The 27,863-nt window shown below is 39.0% G+C and overlaps 1 protein-coding gene across 1 annotated transcript in view; it reads left to right on the top strand.

Moving 5' to 3' along the window:
* The window catches only part of CRYBG1 (crystallin beta-gamma domain containing 1), a 60,793-nt gene that overhangs the window by 29,954 nt on the left and 2,976 nt on the right, over nt 1–27,863 (top strand). The window contains exons 8-20 of the mRNA XM_081250986.1: nt 1,729–1,855; nt 4,659–4,694; nt 5,722–5,870; nt 6,577–6,703; nt 6,795–6,940; nt 14,672–14,798; nt 14,998–15,030; nt 15,964–16,076; nt 17,642–17,771; nt 21,062–21,201; nt 22,799–22,922; nt 23,354–23,512; nt 25,176–25,338. Coding sequence (XP_081107112.1) covers nt 1,729–1,855; nt 4,659–4,694; nt 5,722–5,870; nt 6,577–6,703; nt 6,795–6,940; nt 14,672–14,798; nt 14,998–15,030; nt 15,964–16,076; nt 17,642–17,771; nt 21,062–21,201; nt 22,799–22,922; nt 23,354–23,512; nt 25,176–25,338 — 1,574 coding nt within the window. The remainder of the gene's footprint in view (nt 1–1,728; nt 1,856–4,658; nt 4,695–5,721; nt 5,871–6,576; nt 6,704–6,794; nt 6,941–14,671; nt 14,799–14,997; nt 15,031–15,963; nt 16,077–17,641; nt 17,772–21,061; nt 21,202–22,798; nt 22,923–23,353; nt 23,513–25,175; nt 25,339–27,863) is intronic.

Below are 27,863 nucleotides of genomic sequence, written 5' to 3' on the forward strand. Positions count from 1 at the left end.
CATCCTGTTTTGAAGAGTCAGACTTCAAGGCCCTTCGCTAGTTAGCCAAATACCACAATGTATGACAAGCTGCCATTATTTAGCTAGGGCATCAGTGTGCAGTGTGCAGTGTGCCTGTGAGAGCTTTGAGCTCCAAAAAAGGTGTAATGCATCCTTAACTGTCATGCTGTAAACAAAAGGAGGTTTAGAGGACCCCACTCTTAGCCTCTGCTTTCTTGTGGTTTAGGGATATTGCAAGTGATATTTAAAAGATGTCTTTTTTTTCCCTTAACTTGTTATTGAAGTATATATAACATTTGTATTAAAAGGTACACAACAAATCATACATGTGTAAAACTGAGTGAATTTTCAAAGTGTAACCATCATTCAGATCAAGAAATAGTGCACAACCAGTGTCTTAGAAGCTCCCCCTTGTTCCTGCCTTCTCCTGGTTGTCCTTGTAACAATTATCCTGACTTCTAACCCTGTGGATTAGTTTTGATGCCGCACCCATACACCCCACACAGCCTCTCAGCATTCGTGTGTGTGTGTTGACAATTCTTCAGTGGGATTTTGATTATAAAACTCTGTATAATTAGTCAAACGAAGTTACTGATTTATCCAGGGGAACCTTTAACAAAAACCATCACCAAAAATATGCCCTTGGGCCAAAATTGTGAACAAGAGAAACAAAGAGGGGAGAATCAGAACCATTTTGCTGGTAAAAGATTGCCTTTACAGCCATCCTCTTCCTGGTTCGGTATTCTGGGAAACTTGGTCACGTTACCCCAGCTAGGATGCTTTAGCAAGACTAATAAAGAATTGTCGAGTGTAAGTGATCACCAAGAATTCCTTATTTGTTTACGAAGAGGAGGGTGAGTCTTCTGATTTCCTGACCACAGCAGAAGTGACAGCTGACAAGTCTGATAGAAGGTGTGGTATTGAAAAGCCATAAAAATCACGTCCAAGAACTCAACAAGCTTTGGGCCTGGGAACAAGCAGCCTTAGACTTTCAAAAGCCCCGCAGACATCACTGTGCATTGAGTCATACTCACAGCGATGATCCTGAGTCATTGTGAAATTACGTTCAGTGCACTCTCTGGAAAGAGAAGCATTTCTGTCAAAGAATGATTGGGAGCTTGGCTTTGGAGTTAGCTAGGATCAGCCCTGCATTTGGTACTTGTAGCTGTGAGACCCTGGGCAATTCACTTAACCTCATCTATAAAATGGGGACAATAGTATTTTTTCCCAATAGCATTGTTGTGAGGATTATGTAGAATTCTGAGTGGCATTCCTTGTAAGCTCTTTTGCTAGACGTTATTAATTTTTGACTGTGAAAAATGATTAGGTGGAACATCCTATTCTTTGGTTACAAATGGGATGTAACCTTTTAAAACATTTGAGATCTCCTGGGTAGAGCCTCTCTAAACACATATAGTGCAAAAGATAACTACTTTTATTACTTGGAAGTAATAGAGACATTTACACTGTGAGGCAGTTCATAGTAGGAAGTAAAATAAGTGGACAAAGACAGCCAAGCCAAGAAGACTAGTAAAAGCTCAAGAAGAGGTGCATATAATGGCTTATTCCTCCTTGAGTGTAATGTTGCTGTATTACCTAAGTGTAACTGTACATCATCCAGATCCACATCCTGTCCTGTTCTGTTCCTCTCTCATTAGTGGGGTGCTGTGTCCCACTGACAGAAATGATGAATTGTCTCTATTTCTTCCTTCCTTGGTACTTATTTAGATGGCTGATTTACGAAGAGCCTGGATTTCAGGGTGTCCCTTTTATCCTGGAACCTGGTGAATACCCTGACTTATCCTTCTGGGATACAGAGGAGGCGTACATTGGATCCATGCGGCCTCTGAAAATGGTAAAGGTGGAATCCAACAATGTGTTCTTAGAATCAGTCATTCTTTGCTTAACTTTGATAATTCATGTGATGTGACTTTAAAGCAATAAAGCAGACTTTTTAAAAACAAATATGTAGAAGATGGGACCTATTGCTAGATAGAAATAATAGAAAGGTTAACTTGCTAGATGCTACAGATGAAAAAATGTGGATACGCCTATGGCCTTGGCCTTCAAGGTGTTCTCAGCCTTGCAGAGCCGCTCATGTGTGTGCAAAGCTCAGCCCAGAGCAGAAATGAGAAAGTGAAGAATTAAACCTTTGGGGAAGAACAGGAGGACGGACAGATAAAGTCCAACTTGTAGGTGTTAGAAAAGAGAAGGGGGATAATTAGGAGAGCTTCACGATAATTCAAGAGGGTCTCGTAAACCACGCAGGATTAATTTAGATGGAGATGTCAGAGTACACTGCATGATCCAGAGCGGAGCTGGGCCAGGATGGGGCTTGCTGCGGACCACCCAGTTGTAGTGACAGGAGGCCAGGCGGGTGGCAGCTTTGGGGGCCCTGGAGCTGGATGTCGGAATGAGTGTTTTTCTCCAAAGCTTTTGCCTTAGAAAGGGCCTGTGCTTCCTTCCCCTGTATTTTGCCTTGTTCTTTGTCTGTTTCATCTGCAAGACTCTAAGCCTTGGGAGGATCCAGGCTGCAGCTCAACCCACGTTGAGCTGCATTGTAGTAGGTGCTCACTAAAAACCTACCACATGAGTGAGGCTCCTGTTACAAACGTGCTCTTGAAATTCCACTTTGTGGTTGTCTTCTGAGGCACTTTGAGACAAATTAGAAAGGCAGGAAGATAATTTTTTTATCTTAATTTTACCCCTCCTGCCAAAGCTTGTAGTTTAACTACCTAGATGTCTGCTGGTCTTCATGCAAATAATGTTGGGCTTTTTTCTAAAGTTAAATCCATTTTCAAAGAACGAAGTTTTGTTAGTTTTATGAATGTATGAAAGAATCGCCTCAGGTTTTGAAGGCAGGTTTTTTTTATACATCTTTATTGGAGTATAATTGCTTCACAATGTTGTTAGTTTCTGCCATACAACAAAATGAATCAGCTGTATGCACACACATATCCCCATATCCCCTCCCTCTTGCATCTCCCTCCCACCCTCCCTATCCCTCCCCTCTAGGTGGTCACAAAGCACCGAGCTGATCTCCCCGTGCTATGCAGCAGCTTCCCACCAGCCATCCATTTTACATTTGGTAGTGTATATGTATGTCAGTGCTACTCTCTAAGTTGGTCCCAGCTTACCCTTCCCCACTGTGTCCTCAAGTCCATTCTCAATGTCTGCATCTTTATTCCTGCCCTACCACTAGGTTCATCAGTACCATTTTTCTAGATTCCATATATATGCGTTAGCATACGGTATTTGTTTTTCTCTTTCTGACTTACTTCACTCTGTAGGTCCATCCACCTCACTACAAATAACTCAGTTTCGTTCCTTTTTATGGCTGAGTAATATTCCATTGTACATATGTGCCACATCTTTTTTATCCATTTGTTTGTCAACGGACATTTAGGTTGTTTCCATGTCCTGGCTATTGTAAATAGTGCTGCAGTGAACATTTGTGGTACATGTATCTTTTTTTTTTTTTTACATAAGTAAATTTTATTTTTTTTGTACAGCAGGTTCTTATTAGTTATCTGTTTTATACAAATTAGTGTATATATGTCAATCCCAATCTCCCAATTCATCCCACCACCACCACCCCATACTACATGTATCTTTCTGAGTTATGGTTTTCTCAGGGTACATGCCCAGTAGTGGGTTGAAGGCAGTTTTTAATGATAAGCAGCAGAACTGTGAAGTTCACAGCATTCAAAAAGGATTACTTTTGAAAAGCGTACTTACTTGGCTGTATGAGCCCTGGTTTGTTGATAAAATCAGCCACATTCCTTTATAATTACAGTTCATTTGCTGTATTTGAGCATCTTTGGCTGTACTTTTTTTTAAGGCTTTTAAACAGAGGTGAAAAATATCCTTCTTACTTTCCCATTGCTGATTTTAACTTTTACCCTATTTAATATTTGTATGAGATACCTCTTCTATGGTTTATTTTTAGTGAGATTTTTGGATTAAAAAAACATTTTTATTACAAAAATATAGCAACCCCCATAGACCCATCCTTCGGGATGTTTTAAATTTATCTAACAGTTTGCCTGGTTATTTCCAAAGTCCTTCAGATCATATTGTGAACTTGAGGGAACTTCAACAGTTTTGTAAGCCAGCAGTTGCAAAATCAAATGCCTCCGGGGCCAGGCAGCAAATAGGCGTGAGTAAGCTGGCAGGGAGTTGAACTGCGGAAGAGGTGGAGACAGGCGGAGACAGGCAAACCCGAGCCTGTATCCTGGCTGGAGGGTGAGCCCAATTAATAAGCGCAGAAAGTGAAGATTGCTGCCTGTGAGGATTTGGGTCCAGAGATATCAGATTTTAGGACTGCTTTTTAAGGTAAGTGAGAAATATGCATTTTTTTTAGAAGTTTACTGAGTTAAAACAAACAAAAAAACCCCTAACACTCATTTGGTTAAAAAAGCACAGCTACTGTACAGATTCAGCTTATAGACTGCCTCTGTGAGACTCTGCTTTAGACAGTCTTCCTCATATCTTCCCTGCATTTTTGGTAATTTTAGAACTGTCTCAACATTGATTAAACAAACAGGAATGTGGTTGCTCTGCAGTTCCAAGGCTTACCGCAGACTGCTGTGGGTAATAGGAAATGGTAATGTAACAGTGACAAACCACTTTTCTTATTATGTTATTTTTCTTTTCAGGGTGGCCGTAAAGTTGAATTCCCTATAGATCCAAAGGTAATCTATATATTTAAAAAATTTTATTCCCGTTCCATCTCCACGAAGGTAATACTTGTGTGATTTTACATATCAGCTTCCATAAAACATAACTGCAGCCCAAGGAAGTTGTCCAACTTACACGGCATCCTTCAGGCTGGAAGATGATGCTGACAGCACCAGTTGTCACTAACAGTTGCCTAGCCGTGGCTCAAAGCGTTCGCTGTTGTATTAAGTTTGTAGTTTGTGGTTGTATTTACTAACTGCAGGACCTGTTGCTACTTGCCAGTTAGCAAGGAAAAACCTCACTTTTCAAGACAAGTTCTCCCTACTCCCAAATGCTCTTTCTGTTAGTTCTACTTCACACATCTGTGACACATAGTTTGATCTATAGTTTGTTTCATTTTTAAAGCAACTTAGAATTCTTTGGTTCCTTTAGTTTAGCCTGAGCAAAATTCTAAATATCAGTTCTAGACATTGAACAAAAACCAATTATGCATAAACTGTCTTTTGAACCTTGACTTCAGGCTACACCACAGCAGAAAAAAAATTCTGATTTTTAAAATTACATTTCATGGGGCTTCCCTGGTGGCGCAGTGGTTAAGAATCCGCCTGCCAAGGCAGGGGACACGGGTTCGAGCCCTGGTCCGGGAAGATCCCACGTGCCGTGGAGCAACTAAGCCCGTGTGCCACAACTACTGAGCCCGCATGCCACAACTACTGAAGCCCATGCACCTAGAGCCCATGCTCCACAACAAGAGAAGCCACTGCAGTGAGAAGCCTGCGCACCACAACAAAGAGTAGCCCCCGCTTGCTGCAACTAAAGAAAGCCTGCGCACAGCCAACGAAGACCTAATGCAGCCAAAAATAAATGAATAAATTTATTTAAAAATTACAAGATACTGTTATTTAGTTAATTTAAAAAATAGGTTTAGAAAATTTTAATTTGTGTTCCACGACTTAGTGATACTAAGTGACTAATTTAATGTTTGGCTATTGAGATATTTAACTTTCAACAAATTACTAGCATATCTCATTTATATTATAGGTAGTTATTTATGAAAAGCCTTTCTTTGAAGGAAAATGTATGGAACTAGAAAAAGAGGTGTGTAATTGTATCATGGAAGGAGGTGAAACAACTGGAGATGAACATTTGCCCCTTACATCAGTGGGATCTATGAAAGTTCTGAGAGGCATGTAAGTAGACAGGAGTGACCTGTAAGGATTTCTTTTTATTCCCTTTAATAAAGTAAAAAAACATGTTCTCTCTCTCCCAAAGATAGCATTCCAGATTGTACGGTAGAGTGAATTTCAAACATGTTTTCTTCAGCTAGTTGTGACCTGGATCTGACACAGCAGTTTGATGGGCTGGTTTGGGGTCAGTCAGCTGAGCAAGGCTGATGAATTGGCCCATCCAGATTGATCAAATCTACAATCTTGTTTATTAATATTATGCTCCAAACTATTGAACTGTTAGTTTGCTTTCTATTTTTTAGGATCATATTTTGCACTTTATAGATCTTAACATATTTCCTTTAGAATTGTACACTGAAAATGGCTTGTAAATAGCCCAAAATATACAATATTTTAATTACTATTGGAAGAAAGTTCATTCAGTTTTATTGGCTGAAGTTCTTTTGAGTCAGTTCTTAAACATACATGTTCAGACACACATGTACGCATGCACACTGACCCCACCATACTCCTTTTCGGAACGTTGGTGTATGCTTCTTAGGTTGATTTCTTGGGGCCATTCTGTTACTCTCTTAAATGCTAGGGAAGCATTCCAATAGTCATAATGCATGAGTCCATGTCTAGCTTTATAGCTATTTATATTTGTCATTGAAACTGATACTTTGACACTACTGAAAATTTCTACTCCTTCATGTTCTTTTTGTTGTAGTTGGGTTGCTTATGAGAAGCCTGGCTTTACTGGTCATCAGTATTTGCTTGAAGAAGGAGAATATAAGGACTGGAATGACTGGGGAGGCTACAGTGGAGAACTTCAGTCTTTACGACCTATATTAGGTGTAAGTTAAAGAAAAGCTAATGGCTAATGCTTGGGCGTTTTGGGATAATAAACGGCTCGCCTTTGAATTTTGAATTTTTTTTTCTCAATAGGATTTTTCAAATGCTCACATGATAATGTACAATGAAAAAAACTTTGGATCCAAAGGTTCCAGTATTGATGTATTAGGAATTGTTGCTAATTTAAAGGAGACTGGATACGGAGTGAAGACACAGTCTGTTAATGTACTGAGTGGAGTGTAAGTGCAATAACCCAATTGGGCTTTTAAATATGGGTTTCACTTTGGTTTGTGTTAAAGTAATGGAGTCTCTGACCCAGAGTAGCACTCAATAAGTACATATCTCAAATACTAAACATTAAGTCAGCCATTTAATACTTACTGCCCCTATATTTTAATAGCTGCTTTTAAAAATCTTTCTCATATAGTATTTTCTTATGTGTAATATAACATTGGAGCAGGCTTTTGAGTTTCATGATAGAAATCTGCAGATGCACTTCCCTTGCCATTCTTCATGGAAAGAACTCATGAATTTCTTATGATGGGAAACAAATAATAATAGTGATCTAACATTAGAAACCTGAGGTTGGGACAAAGTCCCATTTGATTTTCCTATGGTCCTACACCTGCTCCATTATATTTCCTCACTTTCATGTATAATGTACAGCAGAGTTAATTATATTAATCATATTCTAGATTATATCCCCAGTATTTATCTTATAACTGGAAGTTTGTACTTTTTGACCATCTTCATCTAACTCCCCCTCCCCCCCGACTCCCCACCTCTGGTAACCACAAATTTGATCTCTTTTTCTATGAGTTTGTTTGTTTTTTAAGTATAATGGGACTTTCAACAGCATGTTAGTTTGTGGTGTACAGCATAGTGATTCAATATTTCTAGGCATGTCAAAATGATCACCATGGTAAGTCTAGTTACCTTCTGTCACCATAGAAAGATATAACATAATTATTGATAATATTCCTCAATGCTGTACATTTCACTCCCGTGACTCATTTATTTTGTAACTGGAAGTTTGTACCTCTTAATTTCCCTCACCTATTTTTACTAAGCCTCCCACACCCCTCCACTCTGGCAACCACCTGTTCTCTGCATCTGTGATTGTTTCCTGTCTTGTTATGTTTGTTCATTTGTTTTGTTTTTTAGATTCCACATATAAATGAAATCATATGGTGTTTGTCTGACTTATTTCACTTAGCATAATACTGTCTAGGTCCACCCATGTTGTCACAAATGGCAAAATTTCATTCTTTTTCATGGCTAATATAATTTTTATATATATAGAGAGAGAGACACACACACCATATCTGTCTATCCATGTAGATAAATAGGTTGCTTCCATATCTTGGCTATTGTGAATAATGCTGCAGTGAACATAGAGGTGCACATATCCTTTTGAATTAGTATTTTTGTTTTTTGGTGGGTTTTTTTTTTTGGAAAAATACCCAGAAGTGAAATTGCTGGATTGTATAGTAGTTCTATTTTTAACGTTTTAAGGAACCTCCATACTGTTTTCCACAGTGTCTGCACCAATTTACATTCCCACCCAGTTCACAAGGATTACCTTTTCTCTACATCCTCACCAACAATTGTTGTTTGTTGCCTTTTTGATAATAGCCATTCTGACAGGTGTGAGGCAATATCTCATTGTGGTTTTGATTTGCATTTTCCTGATGATTAGTTATATTGAGCATCTTTTCATCTGCCTCTTGGCCATACGTAGGTCTTTTTTGGAAAAATGTCTCTTTAGGTCCTTTGCCCATTTTGTAATTGGGTTGCTTGCTTTTTTGATGTTGGGTTGTATGAGTCCTTTGTATATGTGGGATATTAACCCCTTGCCAGATACATTGTTTGCAAATATCTTTTCCCATTCAGTAGGCAGCCTTTTCTTTTGGTTGATAGTTTCCTTTGTTGTGCAATAGCTTTGTAGTTTGATGTGGTCCCTTTTGTTTATTTTTGTTCTTATTTCCCTTGCCTGAGGAGACACATCCAAAAAAATATTGCTAAGACTGCTGTCAAAGAGCCTACTGCCTGTGTTTTCTTCTAGGAGTTTTATGGTTTCAGGTCTTCCGTGTAAGTCTTTAATGCATTTTGGGTTTATTTTTTTATGTGGTGTGAGAAAGTAGTCCAATTTGATTCTTTTGCATGTAGCTGTTGAGTTTTCGCAAAATGATTTATTGAAGAATCTGTCTTCCCCTTTGTATATTCTTGCCTCCTCTGTCGTAGATTAATTGACCATGTAGGTGGGTCCATTTCTGGGCTCTATGTTATTTTAATATAAAAATAATTGTTTCAGTGTACCTGGAATTAGCAGTTGAATGTTTTACTAATGCTAAAGTAAGTTTTTATTGAAAGATGATTAGTCAAGACTCTTTGGGATGCAAGTGACTGCAGGTCAGTCTAAACTGGCATAAATGATAAAAATGCAATATATTGACGTGCATAACTGAAAAGTCCTGGGAGAGATTTTGCTTGCGTCACGGCTAACGCAGGGATTCAGACACTGTCATTAGGACTTGGTCTCTCTCTGTCTCTTGACTGCACTTTTGCTATGCTGGCTGTACTTCAGGCAGGTACTTTTGTTGCCAAGGTGAAGCTCCTACTGCTCGCCGCACAACAGGCCAATAAATCGAGAGATGAGGTTTTAGGACAAGGAATAGCAACTTTATTTGAAAAGCCAGGAGACTGAGAAGATGGCAGACTAGTGTCCAAAAGAGCCATCTTGCTGGGGTTTGGATGCTAGTTTCTTTTATAGAACAAACGGGGAGATGAGGAGGTAAAGTAAAAAAGGTGCTATGTTGTTGCAAATACTTCTTGGTTCTGACCACCCTCCCCAGGGGATGTGCTAATTTTTCTTTCCTGCAGCCAGGTGGACCTGGTGGGGATGTTTCCTGTGAACTCAAACAAAAGTATTTTAGCTTAACACTTGGGCATGGGAGGCAGGGTTCCCAGAGGTGGGCTATTTTGTTTACTTTAAGCTATGGCAACACCCCTTTAGGGATTAACTTGTAGCAAAAGCAATAAGGTTAAAGTAAAGAAAAGGATCCAGTATGGAGTCAGATTTGTTCTTCCCTATTGCGCTTTCTATCTGGGACCTGTGGCAGGAGCATCTTGCTTTTGTTCTCAGATCTCACTGCTTCTAGTGGAAAGCTTCTCTTTGCCACAGAAGTTCCAGGTTTGACTTTGATTCTGTATGCTTAAGTCATGTGCACCTGTCTGAACCAATTACTGTAGCCAAGGAGATGGCTGTGCCTGTTGTGTTACATGCCCAGCCCTGCAGCTGAGATATAGGGTCAGTCCCATGGGGCGTACTAGTGTATAATAGGGCTGAGGAGTTCCCCAGGCACATCAGAAAGAGTGGGTACAGATACTGGATTGGCAAAAGCAGATGTCTGTTTAAGTGAGTTATGCAATTACTTTTATGGTCCAGGCTGATGTCAGTTATAATTTGTTATAAGTGAGAGTATTCTTAAATGGTCATATGAAATCATTTGACACTGATTCTGTTAAAAATGTTTGGTGTTAGGCTCTTATGCTATGAGTAACATAGACTATGAGTCATTCTAACCTCAACTCTACTGGATTTCAAGGGGCTTCCCACAATAGCCCTGGATATTTGAGATGTGTCTACAATGTAATATGCTTTTAGTGTTAGTCATGTTCACTAAATTCTTGTGTTGGTTGCCCCATCTTGACAGAATGACTTCTGTGACTTCTGGGGCTTCCATTCTTAGCAGGAAATGCCTTCTCCTGGGTCCTGTTCTGGAACCCTAACATATTAGAATCTGCCATAGACAAAAGGTATGATACGGCATTCAGAAATTATCTGAAATATTGCTGTGTCTCTATAGTATTTTTGATTGCCTTTAAAATGAACTATTTAGAGGGAAAATACAATGACCAACTCAATGTGGGGAAACAGCTGCACATTTTCATACTCACCAGGTGTGTTGGTTTCATTAGTCAGAGCCCAGTCATGTACCCTAGCAGAGGAAGCAAAAGGATGCTGGGTGGAATTCCCTTAGGGCATTTATGTAGATTATGCTGTTAGCACCTGTAGAATTATTATGCCTGGAGCCAGTCTCTCTTTTTTAACCAGCCCTTATTTACTTAAAATCCCTTTCCTTTATAAAATGTTGCTTTTATATGTTTCTATTTTTAGTTATTTCTAGTTACATTTCCTGGTTTAGGCTTTTTTTTTTTTTTTTTTTTTGGTTGTAGCAGTTGAGTTTTGTTGGGAGGAAGTTGAAAGGAGGCATGCATGTGTGCACACACACACACACACACACACACAACTTCCTTTTAAATTCTGGTTGTAGAAGCGCTTCTGTACTTAGCAGGGCCAGCTTCTTCCTCATATTTCATTCAGTCGATCGTTTGATAAGTATTTATTGAGGTCTATTATGTGTAAAGCATTGTATTATATCCTCAAAGAAGTTACAGTATTTATATGAAACCTAATTATTGCTACAAAATATGCAAAGGTTAAGTGCTTTGGGGCTCCACGGCAGAGAGGGATTAATTTCCAGTTTGGACACAGGGAAGACTTTGGAGGAGGTAGCATTGGAGTTCAGCCCCGCAGGATAGGAAGGTTGAGATATGCCACTGTCACGTGCGTAATAAATTCCCTGGGTGGTAAACTCATTATTAGCTCTGAAACCGAGAACAACTTTCAGGAAGCATCCTCACAAATGCAGCAAATGAGGTTTTAGGAGCCGCATTTTGTTTCTTGTTGAAACATCAAGAGAGATGCCTTTACACATCCCTCCTAATCATTTTCTAGTTCTGTGCTGTCCTCTTGTTCAAATAGTGGAAACTGGGCTAATTTTTTTAAAACTCAGAGCAAAATGAAATATTTCTAGAGTCCAGATTTTTTTTAAAAAGTGTTGGTTTTGAGTTTTTTCCTTTTCCCTCCACAGAAGGGCAGGTTTGCCCTGCTGCCGTTAAATTCTGAGCTGTGACCCCAGCAGGCTACGACCTGTTTGTACTTACACTTGGCAATCTTATAGACAGAGACGTGTTGATTCACATGTACAGAATATGCTTAAACAAGGACAGGAAGGAGTTTTTTTCTTAAGAGTTTCAGGTATAAGTTATAAGTAGACTCTACATCATAGATATACCAGAGAATCTCAGAAATGAATTTTGGATTTGGGGCTGCATCTTGGAAGGAAAACACCACTATTGTCAATTCAAGTGACATTTTAATAAATGGTTTTCCTTTTTCAACTTTAGTGGGTTAGATAGGCATACTTGGGTGTTGGGTGTTTTCTTACAGGTAATTTATTTTAGTTTTATAGGGAAGTACAGTACTCACAGTTGTTTTTTTTTTTTAAAAAAGCACTGGCTAAAGTGTCATCCAAGGTTTGCTCAGTTGTCACCTTCTCTCCTGTGTATTCAGTCTTTCCCTCCTCACTGGCTGTTTTCCCTCCAAACCTTAAAGTCAAACAATCAAGCAAAAAGGACTTTACCCCCTGTTTCCCTCTAACTTGCTATAGACCCAGAGCCTTGCCAGGAATACTTTTTTGTGATATGTCTTATCCTCTTTAATTTTTTTTTTTTTAGGTCTTGGCTTTTGTAAAGTAGATTTACTTGCTCAGCAGAAATTCCTCCCCACATAGCACTGTTCTGGGCTCCTGCTTTGTTGTCATTTCTCTTCATGACTCGTGATAAGCCAAAGGCTGTGTGAACAGAGGCCACACACAGAGGCACCTGTGAGCTGTACGACCTCCCACCCTGTCAACACTGGGATCTTGGTCAATGCCCTTACTTAAAAATGAAAATACGGACTTTCACAAAGGTTAAATGACCTCTTTAAAGTTATCTGAAAGTTAATATGACCACACCTAGAACCAGGCCTCCTAATTCCTCACTTCACAATGTTGAAGAATAGGATTTTAAAGTTGCTTATGAGGTTCTGGAGTGGGAAAGCGGCATTTCCTGAAATAGACTGTGATTGGTGCTTATAGCAGTTTCTCCATTCAGCTGGCCAGAAATGAATCCACAGATATTAGCTGTCATAGCTAATTAATTATCACTTGAGATTTTTACAGTGTTCTTCTTGATGGCTGCTCATTTCTAAGTAATAACTGCACTTAAGTTTTAAGTCAAGGCCTTTAGATAGTAAAATTGTAATCTGTTCTAATTGTGAAGCATGTGGGCTGTTTCAGGTATGGCTTAATGGAATGGTAAATGAAAAAACTACAAGGGTAGGTGGCAGTTCGGGTCACGAGGTGAAGAGACCTGGTGAGCCTCAGGAGACTTGATCAAGGGTTCGTTCATCCCTGGCCACTAACTGACAGGTCACTTCCCATTCAGAACAAACACCAACAAATAATACCATGTGATGCTTCTTACCCATCTCTGAACTTTCGAGGGCAAGGATTTTGTCTTTTTTTCATCTTGCATTCCTAGTGCCAGTCTAGTTCCCAGCACATGGTAAATGGCCAGTTAGTTTGTTGAATGAATAAATGAATTACTTTTTCTGTGTCTTTAGGTTTTCTTTTCAGTAAAATGTGAAAACCAGTGCCTCCCTGTTACCGAGTCCAAGCTCGTACTGCTCACCGCGCAACAGGCTAGTAAATCGAGAGACAAGTGTTAGGGCAAGGAATAGTGACTTTATTTAGAAAGCCAGCAGACGGAGAAGATGGTGGGCTCGTGGCCCAAAGAACCATCCTCCCCGACTTAGAATTCAGGCTTCTTTTATACTAAAAGGCGAGGGACTGTGGTAGGTTGTTGCCAACTTCTTGGTGCTGGAATCCTTTGTTCTTGCAGCTGTCCACGAAGGTCTGGTCACAGCGTTCCTAGAAACCTCCACAAGACAGTTGTTATTTTCTGTTCTGCAACTTGATTTATCTCTATGTGAATGGAAAAGTTTTACACTAAAGCTTTAAAGGTCAGAGCCTTGAGAATGGACCATCACGTATATTTCAGGCACTAGGCAGCATTCCTTTACAAAGGTGCAGAGCCCGCATGACTAAGCACAGGCAACACAGCACAAAGGTTAGAGCGAAAGGACTAGATCTAAGACGGAGTCAGGTGTGTTATTCTGTGTTACATCCCTAAAAGATTAAATGTGATAATAGATGTGAATGCATTTTGGAAAGTTCTGAGCATATATATGGGCATAAAGGTATTATTCCTTTAAGCTGTGAGAGGATCAATATAGGGCAGTGAACTAACTGAGGAGGAAACACTTGAGTATCTCCTGAATATAACAGAATTGAAAAACTCTTTTCCCTTCAAAGACTTTATCTTTGTATGAGAAATAGCATCAGTAAGCTGGTTTTGTTGATTTTCCTCTCTGAGTGTGGATCATTTAAAAGATAACAAATATGAAAACATTCCAAAAGAGATTCATTCCTAGTATTCTCAAGAGTTTGTCCAATTTTGCTTATTACATAGTTGTGTCATGTTGGAAATCCTGACTGAAACAAAATTTTCATTATTTAGCTGTTTTACGATCTTTTTTTTTAAGCATTTTTTTTATGTCAGCTTTTTTTTTCCAGTGTGGTTTGTTGTGTAATAGAGACATAGCTTCCTGTAGTATCTTTCTGGAAAAATACTTTAATGTTGATAACAAAAAGGATTCTTACTTGCTTATTAAAAGAACTTTTACAGCTACTTCTTGAAAGTCCAAATTGTTTCCTTAGAATAGAAAGAAATATAGAGAAATGGGCTTATTGGAGTTTTCTCAGGGAATAAGATTTGATAAGTGAGAACACCAAAAGGTTCATGTAAAGATACTCTTTCACTTGCCACTTTGATTTGTCCTACAGACAGATCTACCTGCTCCTAAAAGATTAATGGAGAACCAGAAAAATTATTCAGATTACTATTAGTAAAACAAATGAAAGTTGCTATACAATGTATATTTATCCAAATGGGTGTGATAGTTTTATTGTAAATGTAAACTATGAACTATAACAAGTCAGTGTTTTTTGTTTCTTTAGATGGGTAGCCTATGAAAATCCTGACTTCACAGGAGAACAGTATATACTGGATAAAGGCTTTTATACCAGCTTTGAGGACTGGGGAGGCAAAAATTGTAAGATCTCTTCTGTTCAACCCATATGTTTGGTAAGGAGTTACATTTTTCTCTGAGAATATTTAACTGAATTTTGGGTTCCCTTAATGTGTGCTTCTGGTTCATGTAATACTTAACTATAGAAACTATCCTGAGATTATTTTTAATGGTAATTGTTAATGATCCACAGAAAAAATTTTCAAGATGTCTGCCCTACTCATTTCCTTTTCTCTTCCCTTTAAAAATTCTTAGGATTCTTTCACCAGCCCAGGGAGACAAAATCAGGTAACTTAACAAACATTCTATCTTTCATAATTAGAAACCTTCCGTTAAAAAGCTGAATTTATGTGTAAAACATCATACATCTGGGAACATATTGTTAGTTTTACCCATTTTTGTGCCTGAAAGCATAACTATATTTTAAAATTAATTTAAGTTTACAGTAAGGCTTAATTGATAGCACTGGCCCATATCTAAATAATTCTTATAAAATGTTCTTATGTAAAGTTCAATTTTTATATCATTAGAGTGGATCAGAGTTTTACATTAATACACTAGGATTAGTATTTCAAACAACAGCGTATAGTTATCGTGGAAAACAGTAAAATGAATTTTCGTATTTGCTGTGTCTGCATTAGGCTTTTTATATAGTGTCTTTTATATGGTGTCTCACTTAAGCCTTTTGAATGCTGACTCTGTATCAACTGAAGTGTTAAATTTGTTAAAGACTTTTTAATGGAAGTGTTCAGAGAGCCATAATTACAGAGGCACAAACACCACTGTAGCCTCCTTTATTGGCATACAGAAGAGTCTAATAAGTCAGCAGGTAGCTTCCATTGAGAGGGAGGAAAACTGCACTACATGTTTCCAAAATATAGTTTCTTGTAGCTGTTAGAACTGTGAACAATTACTTTTGGCCACAGTAAAGCTTTAAAATGCCTGGCAGCTTGTTACAAGAGGGTGTTCTGTAGAAAGCTGCCTCTATTGTTGGACTATCCTTTGATGTCTCTGAATGAAACTAAACAATCACGAATGGTGCAGCCAAAGTATTTCTAATTGATCATTAATGTAGAAGTAAAAAATTAAAGGATTTATAAAATTCATACCAGTTTACGGTAGCAAAAGTTAGCAGGTCATGTTTGGTTATCATTTCAGAGGCTGAATGAGTTAATGTGTTCAGGAGAAGAATTTTATGTATTTCCGTTTACTTTTTCAAAGATTCACTTGTTTTCGGAACCACAGTTTCAAGGTCGCAGTCAGTGTTTTCAAGAAACAACAAGTCAAATTGATGAGTCATTTTCTGCCAAGTCTTGCAGAGTTTTAGGAGGCAGGTAAGCAAAACAGTGGACTGGCAGAGCCCAACCAGTGGGGGAAAACAGGATTCACATATCAGCAAGTAAATACACTTGTAGGAACTTGGTACCTTATGAGACCACCACATAGTACAAGACCATGTGAGTACTGAAGTGGACTTTAGAGCACTGAGTGCTGGGCGTCAGAGGACATGGACATCAGTGTGGGTGGGAGAAGTTGAAGAGCACCACCTCGTTGTGCAATGGGACTCAGACCAGGTTCTCTGCTCTCTAGGCCTCTCTTGTCATCTGTAAAGGGACTTTAGATCATCTCTAAGGCACCTCCCAAGGTAGATTTTTTTTTTTTTTACAGGTGGGTAGGAGTAGGGTAGGCATTCTGCATGACAGACAAGTGCATGGTTGGAGTGGAGATGCTGATGAGGGGCACACCACCCTCTCTAGCTGGGAGGTCTTTGTACTGGGGGGAGGGGAAGTGAGTTTGGACAGGGAGGGTGGGCTCAGGTGATGACTCTCCTGAGCATATGAATTTAGATGGATGCCAAAGGAAAACACAAGATGGGCAAGGCAAGGAGCTCAAAGTCAGGGAAACGGATCAGGAAACCCTTGGAGCAATCTGTGCAAAAGGTGATGAATTAAGTTGAATAATAATAAGTAGTAGTAGTAGCAGTAGTAGTAGTAATGCCTTTAATCATATAGTTCTTCATGGTCTAAACAGCACCATCATGCCATTTGGTAATGCAAAGTGGAAACAGCACTGGCTTTGCATTCAAATGCATAGATTTATATAAAGCTTCACTGTTTATTAGCACATACCTGCACCTCTGTCCTGGTTTCTCTTTGTCCCATATGGTGCTTCATTTATTCCTACCAGACATGTACTTTTTTGTTATTTATTGTCCGTCTCAGCTCACTAGGGTATAAACTTCAAGATACCAGGGGCTTTGTCTTGTTATATCCCCAGCAATGGAAAAATACCTGACACACAATTATTCCTCAATAAGTATGTGTTGGGTTAAACAAAAAACAAAAAGACCCCCAACTCCTCTAGGGAAGCATGATAAGTCACCATTTTGTCAATAATGCTGAGTGCTAGAGAGACTAAGTGACTTGTCTAAGTCACTGTGGTATCTTGACTCCCTCCTGGCCCAGGGCAGAGGTGTTGGAAATGAGGATAAAGGGGTGAGGGAGAAACCTGGGGAGGAAGCAGTAGACCCAGGTGACTGACTAGCTGTGAAGGTTGAAGGACTATTCAGAAAAGACTCGAAGACCCACGGGCTTGACAGAACCACCTTGGCTGGGAGAATGGTGGCACCATGAGAGGTGCAAGGAATGCTGGTAGGTGGGGGGGTGAAAGCATTCATCATTTCATGGAGAAAACAGTTGTATTTCCCAAATGACTTAGGATGAATATTAACTTGCCACAAGATGAAATGCAGTAAATGGATCCAGACATTTTTGCAGAGAGAACACCGGTAGCCATAAGCATTGTGTTTATCGTATGGCAGCTACCTCTAAAGATCAGACTTCTTGACTAGGAAGACTCAAATTACATTGTATACATGTGTGTGGTTTCTCCTCTACAGCTGGGTTGCATATGACGGAGAAAATTTCTCGGGTAATCAGTACGTGTTGGAGGAAGGCCACTATCCTTCGCTGTCTGCAATGGGATGCCTGCCTGAAGCAACTTTCAAGTCTGTTCGTTTTATAGATGTCGTAAGTATCTCAGGGTGAATATAGCATTACAGAGATGTATGGTCACACAGCTGATAGAGCAAGGGAACCAGCAGGTAGGCTTACTCAGGACAAAGTTGGAGGCAGAAAAAATAGTTTTGTGGACAACTTTCTACCCTGGTCTCTTTCCAGATCTTGAAAATATGAACTGTTTGCTGTTTTCTCAGACTCCAGGGGGCAGTGTTGGGTCAGTCATGGTGCACAGTGCACAATCATGGGGCTAGTTCAAGGCCCTTCCGTGTTGTTTTTTTCCATTTCACACTTGAGCCCTATTTCTTTTTTTAAGATTTATTTATTTATTATTAATTAATTAATTAATTAATTTATGGCTGCATCGGGTCTTAGTTGCAGGATCTTTGTTGAGGCATGTGGGATCTTTTGTTGTGGCGTGCAGGCTCCATGGCACGTGGGCTCTGTAGTTTGCGGCACTCGGGCTCTCTCACTGAGGTGCCCGAGCTCAGTAGTTGCAGGGTGCTGGCTTAGCTGCCCCGCGGCATATGGGATCTTAGTTCCCCAACCAGGGATTGAACCCGTGTCCCCTGCATTGTAAGGCAGATTCTTTACCACTGGACCACCAGGGAAGTCACCCTGAGCCCTATTTCTATACCTCTACCTTTAGAGGTACCCATTCTAATGTGTTTGGAGTACAGCTTGGATATTCCTATAAAATATATGTTTTTTTAAATATGTATAAAAGCCTTTTAATTTATATATAGTATTATGCTATAGTTCTCATCATGTTATAAAAACTCTCCTTACATTAAATTTTTTGAGAGCCATCCATTATGCTGTATGTACATCTAGTTATTGATTCTAATGGGTGCACATGATGTAATATGTATATACAATATGTAATCATTAACTAGATGTACATTCAGCATAATGGATTACCCTGGGATCTTTTGGGGATATATATTAAAAAGTGGATTGGGACTTCCCTGGTGGCACAGTGGTTAAGAATCTGCCTGCCAGTGCAGGGGACATGGGTTCGAGCCCTGGTCCGGGAAGATCCCACATGCTGCAGAGCAACTAAGCCCATGCGCCACAACTACTAAGCATGCGCTCTACAGCCCACGAGCTGCAACTGCTGAAGCCCGCGCGCCTAGAGCCTGTGCTCTGCAACAAGAGAAGACACCGCGATGAGAAACCCGCACACCACAATGAAGAGTGGCCCCCGCTCGCTGCAACTAGAGAAAGCTTGTGGGCAGCAACGAAGACCCAATGCAGCCAAAAACAAACAAAAAAAGAGTGGATTTACTGGATCTCACATGCATGAATATCCAACCTTCAGTAAGTACTGCCGAATTCCACCACTTTACACGGTTGCTGGCAGTGCATGTGGATTCCAGTTTTCAGCATCATGGCCATTATAGAGTATTCTCTGACATTCTAACTTTTGTCAGTTTGAAAGAATGGGGTAGGCTCTGACATTCTAACTTTTGTCAGTTTGAAAGAATGGGGTAGAAGTTGTGTTAGTTTGCATTTCACTGTTGGTGAGATCTCATATACTTACTAGTCATTTGGGTTTTCTGTTCAGTGAATTGCCTGTTTATATCCTTTACCCAGCTCTTTAGTTTCCCGTCATTGTTGTTACTGATTTGCAGAAATTCCTTATAGTTTTTAAATCTATTCCTCTGTTGTTTTAGAGATTTGCAATGAAATTACTTTTCTCAGTTTCTCATGTATGTGCCAATCCAGATTATAGTGCTCCTTTTTGACCAGAAATCTTTAATTTTAATGCAGACAAAGCAATATTCAGTAGAACAATACTGCAAGATGATGTTCAGATGTTAAAGTCTGGGTGTATCTGACAGTTTGGGAAGTATTTGTTAGTTTTTGGTAGCTGATATCTCATAAAAAGCTTTAAACATATGTAGTTGGTGATTTTAGCTTTAAAAAGGAACATATGTGAGTTGGCTTTTTCTCATCCCCTCCTGCCCGTTCGAATAACGAAATATATAACAAAATAACTAAAATGTTGACCTTCCTTGCGATGTGAAAATAGTAGCAGTGAAACATAAAATGCTGTAAGATTCATTAACTTACAAATAATATCTAAAAATTTGATATTTAACCTGCTTGGAATTCTAAAAGCAGCCTTCAAGTATTTTAAAAAAAACAAACCCACTTTAGATTTAAAGCTTTCAGATGCCTTCCTTCAAGCAGAACTTAGCATATATGCTCACATCACTTTTGATATTTACAGATGATGTTCTTTTAAGTTTTGATTATGATGAAATGAATATTTTACGCATATTAAGAATGTATATTTTAATTGTGACTTAGTACTTCAAAATCGTTTGGTTGTTGTCGCTAGATTAGAGTGCTTGGAACATTCTGGCATGCCATCTCAGAGAAAAGTGCAGTGAAAGTGCAAAGTAGTAATACTACTACGGTTTCTGTCATTTCCTTCTTGTATGGTTTATATATCCTAATTTCTAGACCATATAGAACACCTCTACACACTGATCTGCTCTGTTTACTGGTCAAGATCTTTCTACACATCAGAGCACATCCACATACATGAAGCAGTAAGGTGTCACACCGTTGCCACAAAACTTTAAACAAGTTAGGGAATTTTTCATGTATCATTTATGATTTTAGGATTATTATCATTAGAGCTTAGTCTAGGGTCATAAGGGTCTGTAATTTGAAAAACAAGCATAAGCTGCCAACTTTTCATTTTTCTGAAAATCAGTGGACTTGAACTTGGGGCTTCCATCCTATTTTTTCTCTCCTAACAATTATTCCTACAGGAAAGTTTGGGAATACACAGAATCATTGTCTTATTGACAGTTAAAAACAACAAAAAGACATCTGAAAATTGAAAATGCATACAAGGGGAAGGTTCCTTTATTAGGCAGATTACCACTAGACCCCCAAAGATCACCACAGCCCCCAACCCTCCCCATTTATGTCCTTGACTTTCCAGCCCCTTCTTATCTCAATAGAAAACAGAAAAGTTGAAAATAAATTGCATTAGAATTGATATTCCAGGCATATATACCTGTTCCTTTATGCCTGGGATATTTTCCCCATTTTATAATACATTTACTTGCCTTTCTATGTAAGGGGAAAACTTTCTGCGCTCCATCCTTCCTCGCTTTAGCTTTGGAGTATATAACCACCCAGACTTTCTGGAAAAGGGAGTTTATGACCTGGCCAAATCCGGCCAGACTTTCTGCTTTATCCTTGTAACAAGATGATTTTCACGTTAAGTTCGAATTACTGTCAAGGATGAGTAACAGAACATTATTTTTGTTCCTAAACAGGAATTTTCTGAACCAACAGTTATTCTTTTTGAAAGAGAAGACTTCAAAGGAAAAAAGATTGAATTTAGTACAGAAATAGTTAATCTCCAATCCCTAGGATTCAACACGCACATACGCTCTGTTCAGGTGATTGGTGGCATGTAAGTGAGTTACCTACTTGTTTATTCAGTAAAATAGATTTTTAAAAGTAAGTTTGATCATATTTCTCTGCTATGTTACCTTAACCAAATTGACGTATAACCCCTTTTTTTCTATAAGGGTTAAATATGTATGTTCCCTCACAGTATACTTTTCCTATTAGGAAAAGCCATGTGTGGGACGTCATCTCTTCATCCAGATTTTTAGTTTACTTAAGATAAGGACCCTCAAAGTTCCTAGGCGAACGCTTTGCAATAAATTGAGCACTTCCTTAGCAAGTAGGAAAGAGAACTGATTTTGCTTATCCTTTTGAAAGACCTAGTCCTTTGATTTTGGAGTAAGGGTTAGGATTTTTCTTCCGCTAGGAGTGACTAGCAGATGTTGTAGGCAAAATGATTTAATGTCAACATGGGAAGATTTTTCTCAACTTTGAATAATTTTGAAATTAAGATGTAAAAATGAATAAGGACTATAAATGTAATGTGTTTTTACAAAAGTATTTTTCTTTCACTCACAAAAACAATAGGTATAGTTTGAAGGCATCAAATGTTGGAGAGGACTATAGCTATTTAAAAAACATTCGGATTATTAGGGTGATAGAATTTTATGCATGACTTTTTTTTCCAACAGGTTTAAACTAATATTTTGCTTTTATGATAAAATGACTACGATGATAACATTATAGAGTTCCAGGGTTAAAAACAGAGAACCTTCTTCCTTGATGTAATACATCAACCAGAGAGAAAGACTGCTCTGTTGCTTGCATGCTGGTCTGCGCTGGAACCCAGACTTCAGGTGTGGGTACCAGCATCTCTGTGTGGAAGAGACCTGAGTATCTTTAGTAGTTTTCTGGATTGAGGAAGATTACTCTCATTTTAAACAAAACTTTATTATTTATTTTTATCTATTCCTTATATAGTACTTACCCGGTGTAAGAACTTTACAAGTATTAACCATTTAAATAAAGGTCCATTATGACAACTGAAGATGTTTTATGTAAAGTTCACAGGAAGTACTGGGCTGTCCTGCTAAAAGACTGTCTCTAGTTCGTTGCCTTATTGAAGAAAAAACTTACCTATTTCTCTTAAAGAGTGGAACTTTTGGGTATAAATACTCATGTACCATGAATTTGCTATTTGTCAAGACATGGGTGCTGTAGCTGTTTTTGATAATAAGGTAGTTTCCTTTTTTTATCCTCCAACATACATTTAAAGTATAAAAAGCTCGGTCTAGGTACTCCCTGGTGGCGCAGTGGTTAAGAATCCGCCTGCCAATGCAGGGGACACGGGTTCGATCCAGGAAGATCCCATGTGCCACGGAGCAACTAAGCCTGTGTGCCACAACTACTGAGCCCGCATGCTGCAACAAGAGAAGCCACCACAATGAGAAGCCCGTGCACCGCAATGAAGAGTAGTCCCCGCTCACTGCAACTAGAGGAAGCCCAAGTACAGCAATGAAGACCCAACGCAGCCAAAAATAAATTAAAAATAAATAAATAAAAAGCTCAGTCTAAAAATCAAAGTGTTCTGAAAATATAATTGGTGCCCACTGTGAAATGGATATTGCTACTTACTGTGGTTATCTCCTTTTGTTTTCCAGATGGGTTACTTATGAATATGGCAATTACAGGGGTCGACAGTTCCTATTGTCACCAGCAGAAGTACCTAATTGGTATGAATTCAGTGGCTGTCACCAAATAGGTTCTCTACGACCTTTTGTTCAGGTATTTTCTTCTTCTCCATGCTTTGAATAGACTCTTCTCTGAAATCTTTTTTGTAAATGTAATTAACTTATTAGTTTTAATTTTAAGTGTGAAATTGGCCTCTCCCCCATCCCACCCCCGAGAATTTCTGAATTTTGGCTGTTTCTGGTGCCAAAAGGTTGTGACTGCTTTCAGAAATGTTATTACACCTGACTTCAAAACCTGGTATGTCCCAAGCCCTGGGTTGTCCATAGGCAGGCTCCCAGCCCCAGGCACTTTGAAATTCTGTCAAGCTCTCCTCATTGAGAAAATCCTAAAGCCTCTGAAACTCTCAGATATAGCAGTTTTCCCTTTTCCAGCCTCATTTGGGATTCTGCCCTTGCTACTGATGCTTGTTCAGTGCTTCTAAAGTACAGCTTGTATATGACTATTGCTGGGGTTTTGTCTTCTAGAAACGAATTTATTTCAGACTTCGAAACAAAGCAACAGGGTTATTCATGTCAACCAATGGAAACTTAGAGGATCTGAAGCTTCTCAGAATACAGGTCATGGAGGATGTCGGTGCTGATGACCAGATTTGGATTTATCAAGAAGGATGCATCAAATGCAGGGTGAGCTTTTTGGATTAGACAAGGGCCTATAATAGCATCTTTCTTGAAGTAGATGCTACTTCATGATTCCTGGAGCATTTTCAGAAATAAGTTAGCAGGTTTTTTATGAAACTATTTCTTAGTTCTGATAGAACCTATCTAGGAACCTAAATGGGAGGTAAATCTAGCACTGATCCAAGATAGAATCTTTATATCTATACTTGATTTTTATACAGTAATAGAAAAAGCAAGTGTCTGTGTTACCCTCCCCTTTTTCCTTAACCTACTTGTTATAGAAATAAACTTATAAGCCCCATCATTATCAACACAGATCACTCTTGGTTTGTTTCCATTTTGGAGGACCCCACAGACTAGGTTGAAGAGATACCACCCTGTGTACAACACAATCCATTTCCTAATTGTCACACGTTGTAAAATGGAAAATTGCCCATCTCCCTCCTATCACTCCCGCCACAATGCACATTTAAAAGCTGAGTGCTGTAAGATTTTATGAGAGATGCTCACACTTCTATTGTACATATTCTTTTTAACTCCTTGATTTTATGGGCTTGACTGTTTGCTCCTGATTTTTTTAATCCTGGTGCCCCGTGAGTCAGCAGAAGGCATTACGGCCTGCTGAAAGGAAGTATAACTTGTTAATTGGGTCTGTTGTGCTTGAGGGAGAATCATCATTTCAGTAAACAGAAGTACTATTTACACATGCATAGAAGAAACAGCATGAGAAACAGAAGTAACTAATATAGAGGCATAGAAAAAGCAAACTTCTGCCTTTGAATTATCTTAATTCAAGAAAATGGCATCTTTCAGCAATTATTTCTAATGAACATTACAGTGATATTATTTTAACAGCTTTGAATTTGGTAGGTCAGTGAGAAAAAGGAAAGTGTCCTAGATTATCACAGTCCTTTTATCTCAATATATTGTAGAACAGTACACTTTTCCTAAGCATTTCTATAGTAATATGTGTGAATGCCATATGAACATGACTACCATACCTTATTTATATTATATTATATTATATTAAGGGTAGATTCACTTCATAGAAGGACCCATAAGATCTTTGCATTAGAACACACTCTACTACATTTGTGTTTTCTCTTTTTACACTTGGATAGCATGCCTTTTTAGAAAATTTTAGACATTTCTTTTGAAGGGAAGACAAGACAAATTAGTAAATGGAATTCCAAGTTTTAAAATTATAAAATGCCCTTTTAGCAACTTCAGTGCTACAGCAGCCTTCAAAATTAGAGATGCAGTCATATTCCGGAAGGGTCAGGCTGAGTGGAGTGGATACTCAGTCGGGGAGATTAGCTACAGACCCAGCCTCAGATCATGGTGATTTCTGGGGGGAAAATATGATGGGCATTTTTAGTGTTCTAAGGCTTCCCTTACTTATAAGACAGAGGGCCTCACAAAGGGCATAAATCTCTTAACAATGGACAAGAATTGAGAATTTCTATCACTTATGTCATCTGAAATGAAGGGCATAAATATTTGTTTGATCCCAGTTACCATGGCTAAAAGCTGAAATTCCTCATGTGGGGTATAAATGAAGCTAGGAACTAACATAACTAAAAATCAGCTCACACAGGAAATTGCTTACAACGGTAGCTGAATGTATATCCACCCATGTCTAAGATACCTTGTCTTTTCCACTGAGCAGATAGCAGAAGACTGCTGCCTGACCATCGTGGGGAGCCTAGTCACCTCTGGCTCTAAACTGGGCCTGGCGCTGGAACAGAACATTGACAGTCAGTTCTGGAGCATGAAGTCTGACGGCAGGATCTATAGCAAGCTGAAGCCAAATTTAGTGTTAGATATCAAAGGTAAGGATCGTTTCTTTAGTTAACTAAAAAGCTCTTTACTTTTGAAAATGATGCGTGTACTATTATTAATAGTAAGTGATCCCTTACTACGTGCCAGCCTCAATGCTATACACTGTACATACGTTATCTCACGTGATCTTCACAGCAGCCCCAAGAGGCCTGTGTTATCCCTCCTCCCCCCACTTTACAGCCTCCAAACTGAGGCTCAGAGGAGTTAATCAGTTTGGCCACAGTCTCACACCCATTAAGTGCTGAGGTGGAATCCGGACATGGGCCAACTTTAAACCATTTATTATAACAATGTTAGTAAAAATTCACAAGTTAAAAGGCTATGACCTCAGTCCATATAGTTGATGATTCTCATGTACAGGCACGTAAACTTTCATTGTAAAGATCTAAGACTGAAAAGGAATTAAAACAAACAACATAGCCAAAAAGATTTCAACTTAACATTTGTTCAGTGAAGTTAATCCAGAGCAAACCGATTGATGGTGCTTGGGGAAGAACAAATAAATTTAGGCCAGTGGTTTCCAAACTTTATCTGCATGAGAATCCCCTGGAGGGCTTGTTAAAAAACACAGATCGCTGGGTTCCACCCTCAGAGGTTCTGATTCAGTAGGTCTGGGGTAGGGCCCAAGAATCTGTATGTCTAACAAGTTCCCAGGTAATGCCCATGCTGCCTGTCTACGAGAACTACTGATGATAATTTTAAAACAACATAAAGCAAAAAAAAACTGACCTCAAGTAGACATGGGAATTCAGTGAACCTTTGTTGCTATAGACAAGCAAATGATGATAGTGTGTTTTATTCATGTCATATGGGGTAATTTTGCTTTAAATTATTAATGGAGACTTTCTATCCCCTATCAGGAAACCAGCGTGGTTATGTTTGTCAATTTAGTGGAACCATACCATACCACACACCACTTTAGATCATGGCTAGAAAGTTGGCTCAATTTTACCTGAGTCAGGGTTCTAGGCCAAAGCTGTCATTAAAAATTAAGATAGAGTGGTAAAGAAACAGCTGCAACCTGGTTTTAAAATAACTTTTGTGGAAAGATGGAGAATAAGCCTGAACATTTCCATCAGGGGCTTTGGTGACTGCCCCTGGAGAAAAGTGGCTGGCACTTCTGATCTGCAGGTGGGGAGGATGGCCAAGCCACCTAACAATGGGATTAGAATTCACAAAGAATCTGAGGAACAGAAAGGTGCTCAGAAGCAAACTAAGTTTAATGAGGCAAAGGCAGGGCACTACATTTAGGGAGCACCACTCAGCAATATCTAACTCCAGGCTGGATGGGGCCCAAAGTCATACACTGTATAAAGCACAAGCAGGAGACAAATGCATTGTAGGCTGGCACGACAGATCTGTCAATATGTACACAAGTAAGATACCCATTTTATAGATGATCAACCTGAGGTTCAAACTGTTAAGAGTCACTATCTTTATTCTTATTTTGAACAACTTGTTAAACTGGAGCTCCTCAGTCTATTCAAGATAAGAGTTTCAAAACCTCCAGAGAAGCCAAAGAAATGTGACTAGACTGAATTGGAAACATGGATTTTGGGGAAAATACGGACTCATGTTTCTTACAGATGTGATCAGCTTCCTATGTCCAGGGTTAAGGTCATTGTAATCTTTATGAGCTCGTCTCTTAGAGCACTCCTTTTATTCTTTCAGCATGTATTTATTGGATACCCACTATGTGACAGGCTCTGTGTCACACACTGGGGGTATCAAAGTGAAAGAAAAAAAAAGGACAGTACCTTGGCTTCAGAGCGCTTACATTCTGGAAGCTCCAAGGATATGGGATTTTTCCCCCGCTTGCTACCCTGGCAGTTGACCAGGAGTAAGGATTCCTGGCTTTCTAGTCTTCGACTCTGAAAAGGACTGTGGGACTCCAGGAGCCTCCTCCTTAGGGCTTCGCTTTAAAGCTCCAAGATCACTTCCTAAAATGCAATATAAATTAGTCCAGTGTCTATGAAATAAGGATACTGTTCTGTATGTTTGTGAACTCTCAGTATATCGAGTATGGTAGCTACAATAATCACTTGTTAAACTGGTTTCAGTGTCTCAGAATGTGGGAGAATGATGCCATCTTGTGGACAAGAGAGAGTAGGGCCACACATCCCACATACTGTGCAAGGGGGATAGAAATATATCTCTCAATAGGAGACCGTGACTTTCACTGGCTACAACTGTTGACCATTTGTTACCTACTAATATTACCGTAAGATTTATTTCTTTTAACCTATCTCCTGGTGTTTTGGTAGACATCCATGTATTATTCCAGACCAAAGACATCATAACAACAGTGTAAGCTGATTCACACTCACTTTAAAAAAAGTCTGTGAGGATTTTAATCCTCCCCAAAGGCAAAGAGTGCATCAGATTATTTCTCAAGAACTTTCTAGTTGTCATGACTCTAATTAGAATTATGATGTAATATACACAGAAAGTATGTTTAAGATACTATAATCTTGAAGAATGAAAAAAGACATTGTGATCTTAATATTTGCTGAAA

Source organism: Mesoplodon bidens (genome assembly GCF_964165515.1).
Source record: "Mesoplodon bidens genome assembly, chromosome: 12".
NCBI lineage: Eukaryota > Metazoa > Chordata > Mammalia > Artiodactyla > Ziphiidae > Mesoplodon > Mesoplodon bidens.